Source organism: Ictidomys tridecemlineatus, chromosome 3, assembly GCF_052094955.1.
Source record: "Ictidomys tridecemlineatus isolate mIctTri1 chromosome 3, mIctTri1.hap1, whole genome shotgun sequence".
NCBI lineage: Eukaryota > Metazoa > Chordata > Mammalia > Rodentia > Sciuridae > Ictidomys > Ictidomys tridecemlineatus.
The window spans coordinates 52227989-52244604 of record NC_135479.1 but is presented as its reverse complement, the minus strand read 5'-3'; the positions used below and the strand labels follow the sequence as shown (position 1 = coordinate 52244604).

Below are 16616 nucleotides of genomic sequence, written 5' to 3'. Positions count from 1 at the left end.
AGAATAATCCATAATTCCACTTCCAACTAGAATTAATCATGCCATAAATTATAAACACTGAAATTTATAGTTCACTCAAACTTCTAAAATCTAGTCATGGACTGTCTTCTTCCAAAGCATGTCTTTTCCCATAGGAAATAAAATATAAATATATGACATAAAAAAAAACCATACTCAGAATAAGGTCTCTTTACAAAAGTAGTTTCCTACAAAAATCTCCATTTTCCAAATTCCTCTGAGTTAGACTCTAATACAGACTACTGCACATTTATTAAAATAACAACGAGAAGAGAACAAAACAGAGGAAGAAAGGCAGGAGCTCATCTCCAGACTCCCCCCCGACTCCTCATGCTACCACTTTTCTTCCGTGCAGGTTTTTCAGTCTTAGGGACTGCAAGGCGGCGAGGGACAGCCTGGGAAGGAATCTGAGAGTTGGGGAAAAGAGAAGGAAAAGTCAGTGTGATATACTCCCAATCCCCCCACCCCACAGAGGAAAGGCATGGTGCACAGAGAGGACCAGAAGCAATCACCAAAGGGAAAAGAAAATCTATGCTCTAGCAAGTGGGAACTGGGATTGGAGGGGCCAGGCAAGGGGGAACTGGAGCCAGCCAGGGAGTATCAAGAGCTGAAGAAACTGGGCAGTGAGATATCTGCTCTCCCCTGGTCCCTGCTGGACTTGCCCTCACCTCTTTCCGGGGGATCTCACCCAAGCGGGAGTCTGTGTTTCTTCTGGGGATATTCTCCCCTCGGCCATCAGTCCTGCCACACACATCAACAGTATGAAGATGCAGGAGTTATCCCCCCAACTCTACCCAACAATGGATGGAAGAAATACTCCCCAGTCTGTCTCTCAAGAAGAAATATCAGGCCAGGTGTGGTGGTACACACCTATAATCCCAGTGATTCAGGAGGCTGAGACAGGAGGATTACAAGTTTGGGGCCAGACTCAGCAATTTAGTGAGGATCTAAGCAACTTAGTGAGATCCTGTCTCAAAATTTAAAAAAAAGGGGGTGGGGTGGGGGGAGGGATGTGGCTCAGTGGTAAGTACCACTGGGTTCAAAGAAGAAATGCCAGATGTGGTAATGCACACCTGTATTCCCAGTGACTTGGCAGGCTGAGGCAGGAGGATCACAAGTTCAAGGCCAGCCTCAGTATCTTACTTAGTGAGACCCTAAGCAACTTAGCAAGACAAATGTCTCAAAATTATATGTGTGTGTGTGTGTATTTATGAGACTGGGGATGTATCTCAGTGGTAGAGTATCCCTGGATTCAATCCCCAGTTCCAAAAAGTGAAATAAAATGAGAACAAATGCAATGAAGCTGGGAATCAAATTGGAGGAGATATTAGTGGAATCAAATAATAAATTATATTAGATAAGTAAAAAATCCTAGGATTCTGAGATTTGAGCTGCAGGGGAAAGAACAGGAAAAAAACTAAAGTGCAGAGACATGGGGAAGAGGGTTTTGTTATTGTCCTGTTTTCAGTAAAGAAAAATGTAGTAGAAAGGAAGAGGTAAATTAGAGGTGGGAATAGTGAGAGAAGATTTGTGTGCCTTTGTCTCATCCCTCACTTTCCTCCCCAGAAAGGAACGGAAGACTCTATTCAATAAACAATATCCCCCTGCCTGATCCATCTTCCTAGTGCATATTCCACCCCCAAATCCCTCCTCCTCCCTCCCAGGCTGTACCCGCTGTTTTCCAGCCTCTTCAGATAGAGCAGCAGGTCCTCAGCAGGCAGAGCCCCCCAGCCCCGAGCCTGGTACAGTCGTAATAGCTGAGACACCTCCATCAGCTGGCCTGACGAGCTGAGACCATCCATACCTGTGAGACATGTCAGTGATTGTCATAACCCTGGGACACTTCTTCTAGGATCTCCCTAAGAATCCAAATCTGGGACTTTCTTTCTCTGACAAAACATGAACAGCTTACCTCTCTCTGGGGAACCAGTGCTGGGACCATTGCCTTGTGAATGGGATGAGGGAAGCTCCTGGACCCGGAAAAGACTAGATGCTGTGGCTAAGGGGACTTTAGTTTTATGGACAGGGGGTGGAAGGCGTGGCCCTTGTGGAGCTTCCTCCCAAGATTGGACAGTTGGAGGACCTAGCAACAGAAAAGAGATCCATAAATAGAGAATGGAGCCAAGAGCCAAAGGAGTTCTACCACATAGTAGCTCCTCAACATCCATCCTAAATCACTAACACCCACCTGTCCAGGTCCAGCCCCAACCTCCTTGAGGGCTGGAACTTACCAGACTTAGGGAGCAACGGGTCAACAGAGGGGTTCTCACTGCTCTGGGGTACTGTCTCCAGCAGCTGGGGGGATAAGACAGTAAGGTTCCCTAGGAGACTGATAAAAGAGGGAGATACCTAGGTATTGAGAGAAGTAGAAGCTGCTGAAGTAAGGGCTAAGGCTTAAATTCTAGAAGAAAATTATGCACTGGGGATGAGAAAGACTGAGAGAATATGACGATGGGACAAAGAATTAGCCGTAAAAACTGAAGGAAGCCAGAGTACTGGATTCCCAGAGTGGGAAAGGAAAGGGAACAAATAAATAAGGTGGTCTGGGTGGAATCTTTTACCTGCTGCAAAAAATTCTTGAGGCCCTCCAGCTGTGGAGGAGGTGGTAGCCCTTGCTTTGCGAAGCCATCCCCATCGGATCCAGGATCTTCCTCAGGAAATGGCCGTTCTGCTGTGTGATCGGGATGGAAGGCCCCAAGGGCAGAGAAGGTCCCAGCTGTAAAATGAAATAGGCATGCATGGGTGCATGTGTGTGCTAAGGGAGAGGGGCCGCTCCACAAATGAACTCACCAAATCCTCAGAAGAAAAGGGCTTATTAAACATAAGAAGTACATCACAGCAAGGAGACAGACAATAGAAATTTAAAAGAGCTGGAGTAAAAAGGGTCAGAGGGGCCTGGGAGATAGTACAACTGTATTCTAAGACACAAGTGTAGACAGAAAAAGAAAGCAGTGTGGCTCAACTCTAGATAAAAACACCATAAACTCCTCAAAGAACAGAAAGAATTCTGTTGCTTCACCAGAACATGTCCCTAATCTTTTGTTACTATTATTATTATTGATACATAATTTAAAAATTATAATAAATTCATACCTCATTCTTCTGTTTCTTATATTTTTAGTTGTAGATGGATACAATACTTTTATTTTATTTTATGTGGTGCTGAGTATCGAATCCAGTGCCTCGCATGTGTTAGGCAAACATTCTACCACTGAGCCATAACCCTAGTTGTCCTGTTTATATAACCCAGGACACCTCTAACCACAGATGACCAAACCTGGGGTGGACACCCACATCCAAGGTCAGCCAATACAATGGAGGGCTACCAACCCATCCCATGGCCTCTGTAAATAGGACTTAAGAAGCTGATGCCAGTGTCTCTGTAAATGTCTAGAGCCTGGCTAGAGTCAGTGTCAAGGCTGGCCAACCCATGTGGAGGCCAAGGGTAAGAGGAATGAGAACCTTGAGTAATTTATAAGAGATTGTTGGTCTAGCAGGAGAAGGAGCAAGTGTGCAGGATGAAGCAGAGTCAAGAGACTATAATAGGGAGAGCACCCCTATTCCCAATACTAGTTCTCTTTCAGTCTAGCTACATCAGATTCCCATGAGATTGCCCTCTCTCTATCTAATCAATGTGAATGGGTTTCTGCTCCTTATACTTAATGATTATTAGGTTGTCTGGGAAACCAAATGTTCAAGTCCCAGCCAGAAAGAAAGCTAGGTAAAGAAGGCCATTCTGTGCATGAAAGGGGAACCCCAGTGACTTCTGTCCTCAGTTACCTGTGGGTGGAGTGAGATCTGGTTTGGGCTCCAGGGGCTGGAAGGAATGCTGGCTCTGGAAAGGGGGGCCCAGCAGGAGGCTAAGATCCGGGGAGGGGGTGCAGAGAACAGGAGGCACTCCAGACAGTTCATCCCTTGTTTCCCTGCTCTGCTGCAACACTGGCTTCAGGGCCACAGCTACAGAAGGCATGGTCCACATCCTCCTCTCTCTCTTCTCTGACTCTGGAAGGCCAGGACTACAGGGTCTGGCAGAAGGAACCTGGCCAGGAGAGAGGCAGAAACAAGAATCAAAGCCCAGTGGGTTCAGGGATGAGACATGGTTCAGACACTTGAACAAAATTATAAACTACTTCCTTAAAAGAAGATTGAGTAACATCTATTCACTTTCTATCAGTTTAAACTGTTTATTTTGGATTTTATAATTATTTCTACAGATCTTATGTAGTTAACAAAGACATATACTGTATTTTAATGATATTTACTATATACTGTTTACAGATGTAAAATATAGAAAACAACTTTATGGTCATCAATAAGCACTTGGTTGAATAAAAAGTTATACAGCTGTAGACATAAGGCAACCATTTGGGATGTGGGGCAAGCACAGTGGGTACAAGGAAGGATGGGAGATGCTCAAAACACCAGTTCAGTGGTTGCTTCTTTGGAGGGGACTTGAGAACCTGAGGCACAAGGTTAGGATGGAGATTACTTTTCATCATCATATATCTTTTTTTTTTTAAAGAGAGAGAGAATTTTTTTTAATATTTATTTTTTAGTTTTCGGCGGACACACCATCTTTGTATGTGGTGCTGAGGATCGAACCCGGGCCGCACACATGCCAGGTGAGCGCGCTACCGCTTGAGCCACATCCCCAGCCCTCATATACCATTTTATTGAGTTTTTATTTTTATCATGTGCATATGATTACCTATTCCAAAAAAACATTTTAGCTAATAACAAAAATTTCAAAATTAAGAAAAGGAAGTAGGAGATGCCCACATAAGAAGGGCTAAGGGGAAGACTCCCTACTCTACTGTAGGGTAGGACTTAGCAACAATTTTTAGTCCTTACTCCCATAATTCATTCAGCTGTCATTCCATCATATGAGTATTGCATATTATTCATCACCTCTTGGTACTAGGAGAAGACAGTTACGTTCAATGGAATGGGTTTAGTTCTGGGTGAGCTATGGCCATAGCAAAAAGGTTTGTTTTGGTAAGACTTTTGGAAAAGTTCACAGATTTTTTCCCCTGTGATGTAGACCTTTCTTATGATTTCCCTTGGGGGGAAGCTAGACTTCCATAAATGGAATCTAGAACACAACCCTGAGAAGCTTAGCTCACAGGGCAATGCCTACCGGAGGGTTAGGAGGTGGAAGGGTAGTGCCGAGCAGTTGGTTGGCCTCCTCCCAGTGGGCCTGCAGCATGGCATGGAGCCGCTCCACCAACTCCACCCTTTGCTCCTCCAGCTGTTGGTTCCCACTCTGCAAGTCCCGCACTCGTGCTTGCTCCCGTGCGAGTCTGAAGAAAAGAAGAGAGGGTGACTCAGGGCTTCAAGGATGCACACACCTCATAACCCAGGTCTACCTTCCATTCTACAAAAATTTTTCCCTCTGCTTCCAAATGCCACCCTCTCCTTATTCTATCTGAATGAAGAGTTGGAATAAAATGTCAGACATATGAAATTCTGAAAGGTGTTATGCCAATTTAGAAGACAGCAAATCTACTGAGGGACAGCTCTTTATCAATTCCCAGCCTGGGCTTTACTAACTAGGAAGGGACTCAGGACTAAAAGAAACATTCCAGGGACCAGTACCTGAGTTCATAGTCCTGAGCCACCTGCTGCTGCCGTTCTTCTCGTTCTGCCATTTCCACCTTGAACTGAGCCAATTGAGTAGCCAGTTCCTGCTGGTGCTGTCCATTAAGATCCTGCAGCTGCTTCCTAGGAGAGCCAGGGTGAGAAAAGGAGGGATGAAACTGGAGACAGAATAAATGATCATGGGCTGGGGATGTGGCTCAAGCAGTAGCGCGCTCGCCTGGCATGCGTGCGGCCTGGGTTTGATCCTCAGCACCACATACAAATAAAGATGTTATGTCTGCCGAAAAACTAAAAAATAAATATTAAAAATTCTCTCTCTTTAAAAAAAAAAAAAAGAAGAAGAAATGATCCATGAAAAAAAAGACAAAATATGTGCAAGAGAGGGAGAGGTGAACAGCCACAGTCAGCCAGCCTGGCCACAGCACAGAAGAGATATGGAAAAGCTGAAGGTCTGAAGATGGGCTCCCCAGAAACAGACACTGCAGTGAGGATTTATGGAGAGTGATTTATTTAAGAAGTGTTCCCAGAAAAAACTGGTAGGAGAATGAGGTGCAATCCCATGGAACAGCTCTATATATAGCACAGGTCATATCTCAGCATTGTCCCAACAAGAGAGCTGAACACTTTCTAGTCTGGCACCCTGGATGAAAGTCCCAGAACTTCTGACTCTCCCTGAACATCTGATGCAGCACTCCAAAGAGTACTGAGGTCCTGATTGAGGGGAGCAAAAGTACACTGGGGCCAATGTTTGGAAAATGGCAAAGACCTCTGAGAGAACATATGGGCACAGCACTAACAACACCTGCTGCAGCATACAGTAAGTCCCAAGTACCTGTGATGCTCCCTGAGGGAGGCTGCTTGCCGTAGGTTGCTCTCCTGAGCCTGAGCCAGCCGCTCAGTCACCCGCTGCTCCAGCTGCACAGCCAGATCTGACTCCATCTGGATCCGCTGGCTCTCATACCGGGCCTGTGATTCAGTAAAATAAGGTGGGATAATAACTCAATTCTGTTGAGCTTAGAAGAGAATCTAGGATATTATGTAGACAAAATCTAAGACCAACTCTCCCCTCACCTGCATAAGGGATGAAGAACAAGAATTTTGCATTAGGAGTAAGAGGCTTTCTTAATAAACTATGCATAGCAAAAAAAAAAAAGCAAAAATGACTTTGGACAAAAGAAACATTTTATTAACCCAAGGCAATGTTTGACAGAACAAATAAATCTATGATATACATCTGAGATAACGTATATAGTACCCCTAGTACAGTACTTGAAACTCAGTAGGCACTCAAAGTCAGCATCTCTTTCTCCATAAGCAGTCAGTTTATAATTGCTATCTCCATTTTCTCACAACACATTCCTTCTTCAACTCACTGAAATCTGATTTCTGTTTCAGTAGGGTTTAATTCTAAATTCTATAGTTTTCAATTCTCAGTCTTTGTCATATATAATCTTACTGCAACTCCTGGCACCACGGGTCTATGCTCCCTTCTGCAAACTTTCTGCCTCAGCTCTCCTTATACCACTCTCTCCTAGTTTTCATTCTCTCTAGAGTCTTAGATGACTGTTGTGCCTCCCATTGCCTGGAAAGGTATCCTTCATCCTCTTCTGCCATATGCTAACATTACAGTTGCTGATGATTTTACTTACACATACATGATAAACTTTAGCATTTAGGCCAGATTTTTGCTACAATTTTATCTTAACACTTCCTAAATCTCCCCCTTTTATTTTTTATTTTTTTGGTGCTAGGGATGGAACCCAGAGCTTTGTGCATGTTAGGTGAACACTCTACCATTGAGCCACATATCCCCATCCCCATAAATCTCCTTTTAAAAAATATATATATTTTTTGTTGTAGTTGGACACGATACCTTTATTTTTTTATTTTTATGTAGTGCTGAGGATAGAACCCAGTGCCTCACACATGTTGGACAAGTGCTCTACCAGTAAGCTACAGCCCCAGCCCATTAATCTCCCCCACCTTTTTTTTTTAATATTTATTATTTTAGTTTTTGGCGGACACAATATCTTTGTTTATGTGTGGTGCTGAGGATGGAACCTGGGCCAGACGCATGCCAGGAGAGCGAGCTGCCGCTTGAGCCACATCTCCAGCCCTTCCCCACCATTTTTTAATATTTATTTTTCAGTTGTAGGTGGACACACAATATCTTTATTTCATTTTTTTTAAGTGGTGCTGAGGATCAAACCCAGTGCCTCATGCATGCTAGGCAAGCACCCTATCACTGAGCCACAACCCCAACCCCTGTAAATCTCCCCTTTTAACATAGACATTTTATTTAAGATTTAAGCCCATATACTAGTAACCAAATAATGAGTTAGACACACCTCAAATAGACCACACCCCAAATTCAGTGCATTTAGGTGTTTTTCTTTCCTTTTTTTTTTTTTTTTTTTGGTACTGGGGATTGAACTCAGGGATGCTTAACCACTGAGCTACATCCCCCCAGCCCTTCTTTCTTTCTTTAATAGAGATTGAACCCAGGGGTACTTTAACACTGAGATACATCCCCAATCCCTTTCATTTTTGATTTTGAGATAGGATCTCACTAAATTGCTGAGGCTGGCCTTGAATTTGTAATCCTCCTGCTTTAGCCTCTCAAGTTGGGATTATAGGTGTACACCATGGTACACAGCTCTACTCTCTTACCTTCTCTTCCTATTATATTTCTTGCCTTAGTTAATGGCACCTCTGCCTACCAATATATACCTGAGCTATGTGAAACCTGGAGTTGTCCTTGGCCCTTCTTACTTCTTTACTCCCTACTGGTCATTCAATTTGACTTCTTGACTTGCTCTCAAAAACCCATCAATTTGCTCTTACCACACAGTTTACACATAAAAAGAGGTCCATAAAGGCCAAAATTCTAATTAAATGTAGAATTGAATATCCTGACTTCCAATTCAGTGCTCTTTGCTCTTCAATATTGTGTCTTCACTAGACTCTGTTCAACTTTTTCCTCCTTTCAAGGGATAAGAAAACTACAGCCCAGCCCTCCACTGCCTGCTTTGTAAATAAGCTTTACTGGGACACAGTCATGCTACATGTTTACAGAAGTATCTACAGCTACTGGTGTAACAGCATAGTCAAGTGGTTGCAACTGAGACAACACAATTCACAAAGCCAAAAATATTTACTGTCTGGCCCTTTACAGAAAATTTGCCAAGTCTTGCTCTATTAAATGACAAGGGTCTGTCTATTTTGGTGACTTTAAAATTCAAAATAACACTATGTGGAAATTACTTTTCCAAGTTTAATTATATCTGACAATTTGTGGTACTATTCTGTGCCAGGCCATGAGCTGTTCTGGGACTTTCATAAGTAAATAAAGGAATCATTGCCCTTCTGGGTCCCTAGCCTACTCAAGAGGAATTAATACAAGTTATTCAAGTAATCAGAGTTACACAGCAGACTGTTAAGATTGGAATCAGGTCTCTGACAAAAGCTTTCATCTGCTCTTATGGCTGGCCATTAGGTGAAGTGTCATCTCTTTTAAAATAACATGAAGTTTTGTTTTGTTGTTTTGGTACTGGAGAATGAATCCAGGGATGTTTTACCACTGAGCTAAACCCTTTTATTACCTCCAGACCCTTTTATTTTTAAATTTTGAGACAGGGTCTTGCTAAGTTGCTGAGACTAGCCTTGAATTTGCAATCCTCTTGCCTCAGCTTCCTGAGTTGCTGGGATTATGTATCTGGCATTCCGAGGTATCTTAAATAGATTTCACTCTATTCAAGTCAATTTTCTGCTAAAAATAACACTAGGTCAGTCCGATATTGTGGGAAACCATCACTCAGTGGAAAATGGCCCTATACTTTATTTTTTAAAATTTTAGTTGTAAATAGGCATAATAGCTTTATTTATTTTTATGTGATGCTGAGGATTGAACCCAGTGCCTCACACATGCTAGGCAAGCACTTTACCACTGAGCTACAACCCCAGCCTGGCCCTGTGTTTAAGATAGAACACTATTCACACTACCTAGAGACCACTGATGGAATGAATCCAAAATACCTGCAAAAAGATTTTCTGACATGACTACTGAGAGGTACTCTGCCTCAGACCTACTTCTCTCAACCAGAAAAATCCTCAAGAGCCCTGGGCTGCTGACCTGCACCAAGCTCATTTCCAGCTGCAGTGCATCTCTCTCTCTCCGTGCTGTGTCTAGCTCCCCTTCCAACCGCCGCACCTCAGACTGTACCAATGCCAATTGCTGCTGGGCCTCTCGGGCTGCCTGGGCCTCCCTCTGGCTATTCCCCTAAGAAAGAAAAATCAAATGTAAGAATATACCTCACATCCTATCTCCTGGTTACCTCTACTCCCCAATTCATTATCCCAGGCCCTAAATAAAACCCAATTTTTCTCTCTCCTCCCATTTGTCTTATTTCCCATCCTTGTTTAATGTTGCTCTTCAGTCTTCCACATATTTGATATTCCCAGCCCTTCTTGCTAGCCCTATACTCTCAAGCCTGCTTTCCATGTATAGCTCTTCACTTTCCACCCCGTCCCTCTGTCCCTATTTATAACTCATATTCTGGCATCCCAATCCATCCTATAAATTTTCCCTTCATCTGTTCCCATTCCCCAATTCTTCTGCTACTTTTACCTTCTCCCTTTCCAGCTGTGCCTGGCCTTCCCCCTGCAGTGCCTGGTAGCGTTCCTTAAGCTGGTGTTCCTGCTGGGCCCAGGCCTGCCGCTCTTTTTCTAGGGCAACCTGAAGTGCATCCAGCTTTAGATGCTCATTGAGTTGCCCAGCCCGAGCCTCGTCCAGTTCTTCCTGCAGGGCGCGGCACCGCTGCTGTTCGACCTCCAAGCTCAGGGTCAGTCCTTGCCTCTCTTCTTCCTAAAGCCCCAGGAGAAAACCAAGATCCCTAGTAAGCCCTTAAGAGATCATCAGCTTGCCACTGCCACCTCCATAAAAGGTGCCCACTAAGAATTATGCCCATTAAAAATATGACAGTTGACAAGTTCACAGGATTATAATATAGTAGATAAGAACTCCTGTCCTAGAGTTCAGTAGACCTGGATTCAAACCTCAGTCTGAATCATAGTTCTAGCATTCATTTATACTATGTGTTCTAAATCACATTATTATAATCCTGTTAGCTTGTCAACTATTATATTTCTAATGGATATAATTCTGAGCAGGCACCTTATCTACAAAATGTAGATAACAAAAGGGTCTGCCTTGTAAGGATTAAAAGAAAAAGAGTATATATGTAAAGGATTAGCACAATATCTGGCACACGGTAAGTACTAACACTTAACAATTACCACCACCATCATCAAAAGGAATTCCACAAAGATTAGAAAAATCCAACCTCTAGTCAGGAACCAACCAAACAGCAGCCACCATCAGCAATGTCAGAAGTGGCCTAAGTTGGCAAGTGCCAGCCTATTGGTAGCAAGTATTTATGTGTCACAAAGCACCAAGTTCCAAACATGACCATTAACTCACATGGGCAATCACCTGATGACTTTAGTGCTAAGAAACTTGAGTCTCATCCCAGACCCTTTTTGGTTATGCAGAGATTTACCAAACTAGCTGAACAAAATCATCTAGAAAACTTCTGAAAATGTTCCAATTCACCAACCCACAATATAACTACTGAATCAAAATCTTTGGGGATGGGTTCCTGAAATCTGTATTTTAAAACAATTCCCCAGATGTGGCTTAGTGGTTGAGTGTCCCTGAGTTCAATTCCTAGTACCCGTCCCACTCAAAAAACAATTCCCCAGATGATTCTAATGTTCTAATAAGGATACCATTTGCATCATCTCTCAACCTTACTTGGTGGCAAAGACTTTTTTGGTAGAATACCTAGCAGAACTAGTGTTCTAAGGAACACAGCTTGGGCAACACTACCCTGGTGCAACTCAAGTTATAAACTCCCATAACCCACCAATAGCCCATAGTGCTCTAGAAGTAACAGTCTCCACTGGAATTACCCTAGCCCAGTCTTCTCACCAGTGCCTCTCTTTCCCGTTGCTGCAATCTGGCACCTTCCTGCTCACGATTCAGGGCCTCCAAGGCCTCAGAAAGACTTTGTTCCAGGCGAGTTACTGTCTTCCAGGGAGAGAGAAATACAGGACAGAGGAAATGAGGAAAATCTCTCTATACTGTGCTTCAAAAAATCATTAACAATATAAACTTGAAACTTCAGCATTAACTAAGTGACATGAGGGTCAAAGAGGAAACTACACGGTGTGGGGAAAACTGAGAGGCCAACTGGGATAGCAGAAACAAAGAAGGTAGAAGAAAGAGAGGGCAAAAAAAACTGTCAGAGCAGCACTACAAGACAGAGGTCCATCTGTTGGGAACTCTTTACTCCAAAGCTATTTATTTCCATCTAGAATCTGTGACTTAAGTTATAAAGCCATATGACCCAGGTCATCCACCTCCTGCTGTTTGCCTCTAGTGAGTTCTGCTGCTTGGCGTTCCTCTTGAAGTCCTCGAAGCACTTCTGTCCGTTCTGCCTCATGCCGGTTCCAGCCCTCCACCACACGGGCCAGGGTCTTGAGAAAGGCAAGTAAGATAGAATTTCAAAATAACTTTTTTGTCCTCTTTCCACCCACAGGGGCAGGGTCAACAGTCATCTTATTCCAATGGTCAGTAAACCCACCCCTCATCCTAACTCTCGGCATGCATAAAAAAACAAACCCTAACCTCCCTTAATTACTATTCCTTAATGATCTCCATGGACATACCCACCCGCCTTTTGCTACCCTGGCACCTTGTCCAGTTGCTCAATCATGATATCTTTCTTGCGGTCAGCAGCCACAGCCACAGCTAACTGCTGCTGTAGCTCTAGCACTCGGGTCTGCAGGCTCTGAATGTGGCGCTCACAATGCTGGGAAGGAGAGTGAAGAGTCTGGGTATTGCTTATCCTTAGCACCAAACTTTCTAGTTCCTCTATAGAGAAATGGGCTAGAGAGAGGGAGCCTAGGTCCCAAGAACAAAATACGTTTGGAGAGGGAGAATCAGTAATTCTAAAGCAGGAACCTTGAGGCCTAAGATTTCTAGTACCTTATAGGTTTTTCCCTTTCCTGATCTCCTGAGAAAAATTTCCATAAACCTTTTGGCAGAGGTATAGTAGTACACACTACAAAGCACAGTAAGCTCCTTAAGGAGCTCATCAGACATAGTGATTAAACATAGTAAGGATAGTGGGCATGGTGGCACATGCCTGTAATCCCAGCAACTCAGAAAGCTGAGGCAGGATTTCAGGTTTAAGGCTAGCCCCAGTAATTTAGTGAGGCCCTATCTCAAAATTTATTTAAAAAAATTTTTTAAAAGGGCTGGAATGAAGTTCAGTAGTAAAGTGCTACTGAGTTAAATCCCTATTACCAAAAAAAAAAAAAAAAACAAAAAACAAGGAAGCCTTTATATCTCACCTTGCGACGGGTATGCTCTGAGTCTAGTGCATCTTTCAGCCCCTGAAAATCTGGGGGATTGAGTGGGGGCCCTGGCCGAAGGCTAGTATATCGAGGAAACAACTCCTCCAGGGCCTGGGCTGAGCTGGATGGAGATAAGTCCTGCAGGGGCCGGGTGCTGAGCAAATCAGATAAAGAATGTTAGGGTTGGAAATGCCTTTGAGATCCACTAGTCCTACAATGACAACTTATAAATAAGAAAATTGAGACCCAGAAAGGACAAGAGGCTTCCCCAAAGTCATAAAGCTACATAGTGCTAGAGCCATAAATAGCAAGCACATTAGCCTATGATTCACTCTATAATGCTCCTTCCTCTATCCACACTCTCTGCAGTAACCATCCCAGCAGAAACAAGCTAACTGTTCTGGAAGAAGAAGGGCTGATGTTAAGAGACAGCCAGGTAGTAGGTGGTGGCTGCCCAGGTGCCAGAGGGGAATAAAGGAGAGGTCAAAGGTAGGAAAGAAAATATGAAAACTGAAAGCTAAGTGACTTCTTTCCTAAGAAATCCAAAAGCAGTCAGGAGAGAACTAAGAAAGAGAACACATGGATTCCTAGTAAACACATACAACAGGAGGACCCCAAGAACTCACTTGAGTAAGGTAGCTGTGCTGTCACTGTCAAAGGAGTCTTCATCTCGTCTCTCTGAGGCAGCACCTGAAATGAGGGAATCCCCTGCACACAGCCCAAGGGGACCACATAGCCAGGGTCAGATAAGGATCAGAATAGTGACTATTTGAAGAAGAAGAGAGGAGAGGGACTTCCTTTCTACTTCTGCCACTCTTCACCCTCTCCCCCAAAGAACAGGTGCCTTTAATCCTGAAATCTCTTGTCTCAGAGGTCTCAGTTTGCACCCAGTCTTTCTCCTCTAGTTTCTCCTACCCCTTACGTCTAGGCTGTCCTTCAGAACTGTATGGAAGGGGTTTACTCACGATAGACTGCATCACGTGAGGTTTGGAGCATGGTCTGAAGCTGACCTCGAACACTTTCCATCTCAAAGATATGCTTAGAACCATCCTAGAAAAAAAAGCCCCATGGAAATATAACCTTATAATCTACATTCTACCTACTGTCAGGGTAAAATTTTTATTCTAGCACCAGGAAAATCTAGAAAAGTGAAACCAACCCATAAGGTCTTAACCTTTCTTTTTCTTTCTTTCTTTTTGGTTCAGGGATTGAACTCAGGGCACTCAACCACTGAGCCATATCCCTGGCCCTATTTTGTATTTTACTTAGCGACAGGGTTTCACTGAGTTACTAAGCACCTCGCCATTGCTGAGGCTGGCTTTGAACTCACGATCCTCCTGCCTCAGCCTCCCAATATAAACGTGCGCCACCATACCCGGCATGGACTTCTTAAATCTTGAGTCAGAAACCCAAAGGCCTATAGAAACCACAAAAATTCATGCAAATGAATAAAGTGGGTACATGTAAGAAAAAGGTAGTAGAAATTCTTGCTAACTAAAGAGCAAATGCCCTAAAAGTCATGTAGCTCATAGTTATCAGAGTTCAAATTCTGGAAGTCCTAACCAGTCTGTACATTGATTATGACATCTTTTCTATCCAACACAAATACCTATTTTCTTTATAACAGATATAATTGATTAAACCATGATTCAGGGGATTTATATGCCAAATTTTGATCCATACAATCAAAACAGTACTGAGCTGGAAGGATCTTAGCATATTTTGCTGCTATTCTTAAGTACCCAGTTCCCTCTTTGGACCAAGAAACCTTATCCCCATTCCCATGTCCAGATACTAGTTATAGGACACCAACCTACCCCACAGTGTGCATGTCTCTGATTTAAAAAATAAACAAAAAATAGGGAGCCAGGAGTGGTGGCATATGCCTGTAATTCCAGCAGCTGGGGAGGCTGAGGCAGGAGGATCTCGAATTCAAAGCCAGCTTCAGCAAAAGCAAGGTGCTAAGCAACTCAGTGAGACCCTGGCTCTAAACAAAATACAAAATAGGTCAGGGGATGTGGCTCAGTGGTCGGGTACCCATGAGTTCAATCCCCAGTACCAAAAAAAAAAAAAAAAAAGGGAATTTTTCATAATTTCCCAAATTATGTGTTCCATATCATTGCCTGCCTCATAAGCATTTATTCCCAGGAACAAGCATGACTGAATATGTAGTGTAAAGAAAACTGAAATTCAATCAACAGAGCTAACTTGCAATCCCAAGGCTCTTGTGTCTAGTACCTTTGGGGTTCCTAAGACACACCTCCTCACCTTTTTCTTCAAGTTGTTCTCCAATCCCAGGGACAAGCTGTGACTCAGCTCTTGGGCCAAACCTTCTAAGGCCTCATGAGGAGGTGAGGAGGCAGAGGCTAAATACAGCTGGGCTCGGGCTGTGGCCTCCGCTTGACGGCTGAGTTGCAAAGAAGCATAGAGTTGGGAGGTCACCTCAGAAGACACTTGGTTCAGCCCAGTGGGTTCTGACGAATCACTCAGGAGATCCTCTGGCCGGAGAGGTGAACTGGGTCTGGTAGCTGAGGTTGCCATAAGTATACATAAAAAATAACCGGTGACAATAGAATGCTGAGAACTCCTGGTTCAGCTTTGAGAGAGTCCAATGGGAAAACTTCCTTGGAGAAGGAAGATTTGGGAGAAGGAAGGAAGACTCCTTGGTGGATCCCGGCTGAACAAGGGTTTCAAGGCTTTCTGGTCGGATGAAAGATTTCCACCGTTTCTAGAGGCCATGGAGAGGGTAAAAGCATTCCTTTTCCCAGCTCCTGGGAATGGTGGAAAAGGAGGGTGCAGCACAGGGGAGGTAAGGACATAAGACCTACAGCGAGGAAACAGCACCACTGCAGCTCCTCTTCGCAGCTAGAGTGCTGGAAGCTGCAGACCAGTTTCGGCACAAGTTATCTCTAGTCAACTGGGCTCTTAATTCTCACACCCAGAACGTGCAAATTGAAAGGGACTCCAAACCAGTAAGGTCCAATGTCTATACCACAAGAGCTCCAGTCTCGCCCTTTGTCCGTCCCCGCCCACTTCACCTGTTCTACCCAGGGTCAGTTGCCTTGTATATCTCCTCCAATCCCTCCTAGAAAGTCAAAGAGAGGATCCCTAGAATCACTCACAATTGCCCCAAAAGAAACCTTGTGAACTTTCAGTCACACTCTGAAACATCCCTAAAAAGCATGTCGCACTTAAGTTTGAGTTCCTTTACCGTGACCACCCGATTCCGACCACTCTCCGCGACTCCAGTCCTCAGCCCCCAACTTGCAAAGGTGGAGAAAGGGACTGTGGCCCTAACCTGAGCCTGGGTTGGAAAAGACCAAGGTCCCCCGATTTAGCGCGGTCCTCCACGCTCAAAACCGTTGGCAGCCGCCGGCCGCCGCCCCGCCTCTTGCCTTAAGAACGTCACCACGCTCGCAGAGGCTCACACCGCATTTGAAGTCTGGGAACCTGATCGCGCGTGCGCAATCCTGGCGGCCACGGATTGGTTGATGGAGGGAGGCGGGGTCTGATGAAAGGTGTTGAGGCGGAGTTAATGCCCCGGTTTTGCAGTTAGAGCGCCCAATGGGGCGGGGCTGCTA

At 44.1% G+C, this 16616-nt stretch overlaps 1 protein-coding gene across 11 annotated transcripts; it reads right to left on the bottom strand.

Moving 5' to 3' along the window:
* Positions 1-221: 221 nt before the first annotated feature.
* Positions 222-16493, bottom strand: Cntrob (centrobin, centriole duplication and spindle assembly protein). Of its 11 annotated transcripts, XM_040269401.2 has the most exons (20): positions 16247-16490; positions 15304-15442; positions 13997-14085; positions 13662-13743; positions 13033-13189; positions 12372-12488; positions 12037-12153; positions 11606-11704; positions 10244-10480; positions 9749-9895; positions 6449-6582; positions 5614-5739; positions 5156-5318; positions 3799-4057; positions 2580-2734; positions 2250-2313; positions 1931-2101; positions 1690-1822; positions 687-759; positions 222-425 (listed from the first exon to the last, which is right to left on the bottom strand). In XM_040269401.2, the coding sequence occupies exons 3-20, from the start codon at positions 14082-14084 to the stop codon at positions 321-323; spliced, it is 2427 nt and encodes an 808-aa protein (XP_040125335.2). In that variant the 5' UTR covers position 14085; positions 15304-15442; positions 16247-16490; the 3' UTR covers positions 222-320. The 11 variants fall into 11 exon arrangements, 10 of the variants coding, with proteins under 10 accessions (XP_040125335.2, XP_005332888.2, XP_021587055.2 ...); XM_005332831.5 differs by having other exon boundaries at positions 14001-14085; positions 15304-16491; XM_021731380.3 differs by having other exon boundaries at positions 707-759; positions 14001-14085; positions 15304-16491.
* Between the last annotated feature and the right edge of the window lie 123 nt (positions 16494-16616).

Coding starts and splice junctions, on each gene's coding strand:
- Cntrob (XM_021731377.3), bottom strand. CDS start 15,576: ATGGCAACCTCAGCTACCAGACCCAGTTCACCTCTCCGGCCAGAGGAT. Junction 10,481..11,605: donor AACGGGAAAGAGAGGCACTG/GTGAGAAGACTG, acceptor CTGGGGCTTTAG/GAAGAAGAGAGGCAAGGACT. Junction 5,740..6,448: donor TCCCTCAGGGAGCATCACAG/GTACTTGGGACT, acceptor TGGCTCTCCTAG/GAAGCAGCTGCAGGATCTTA.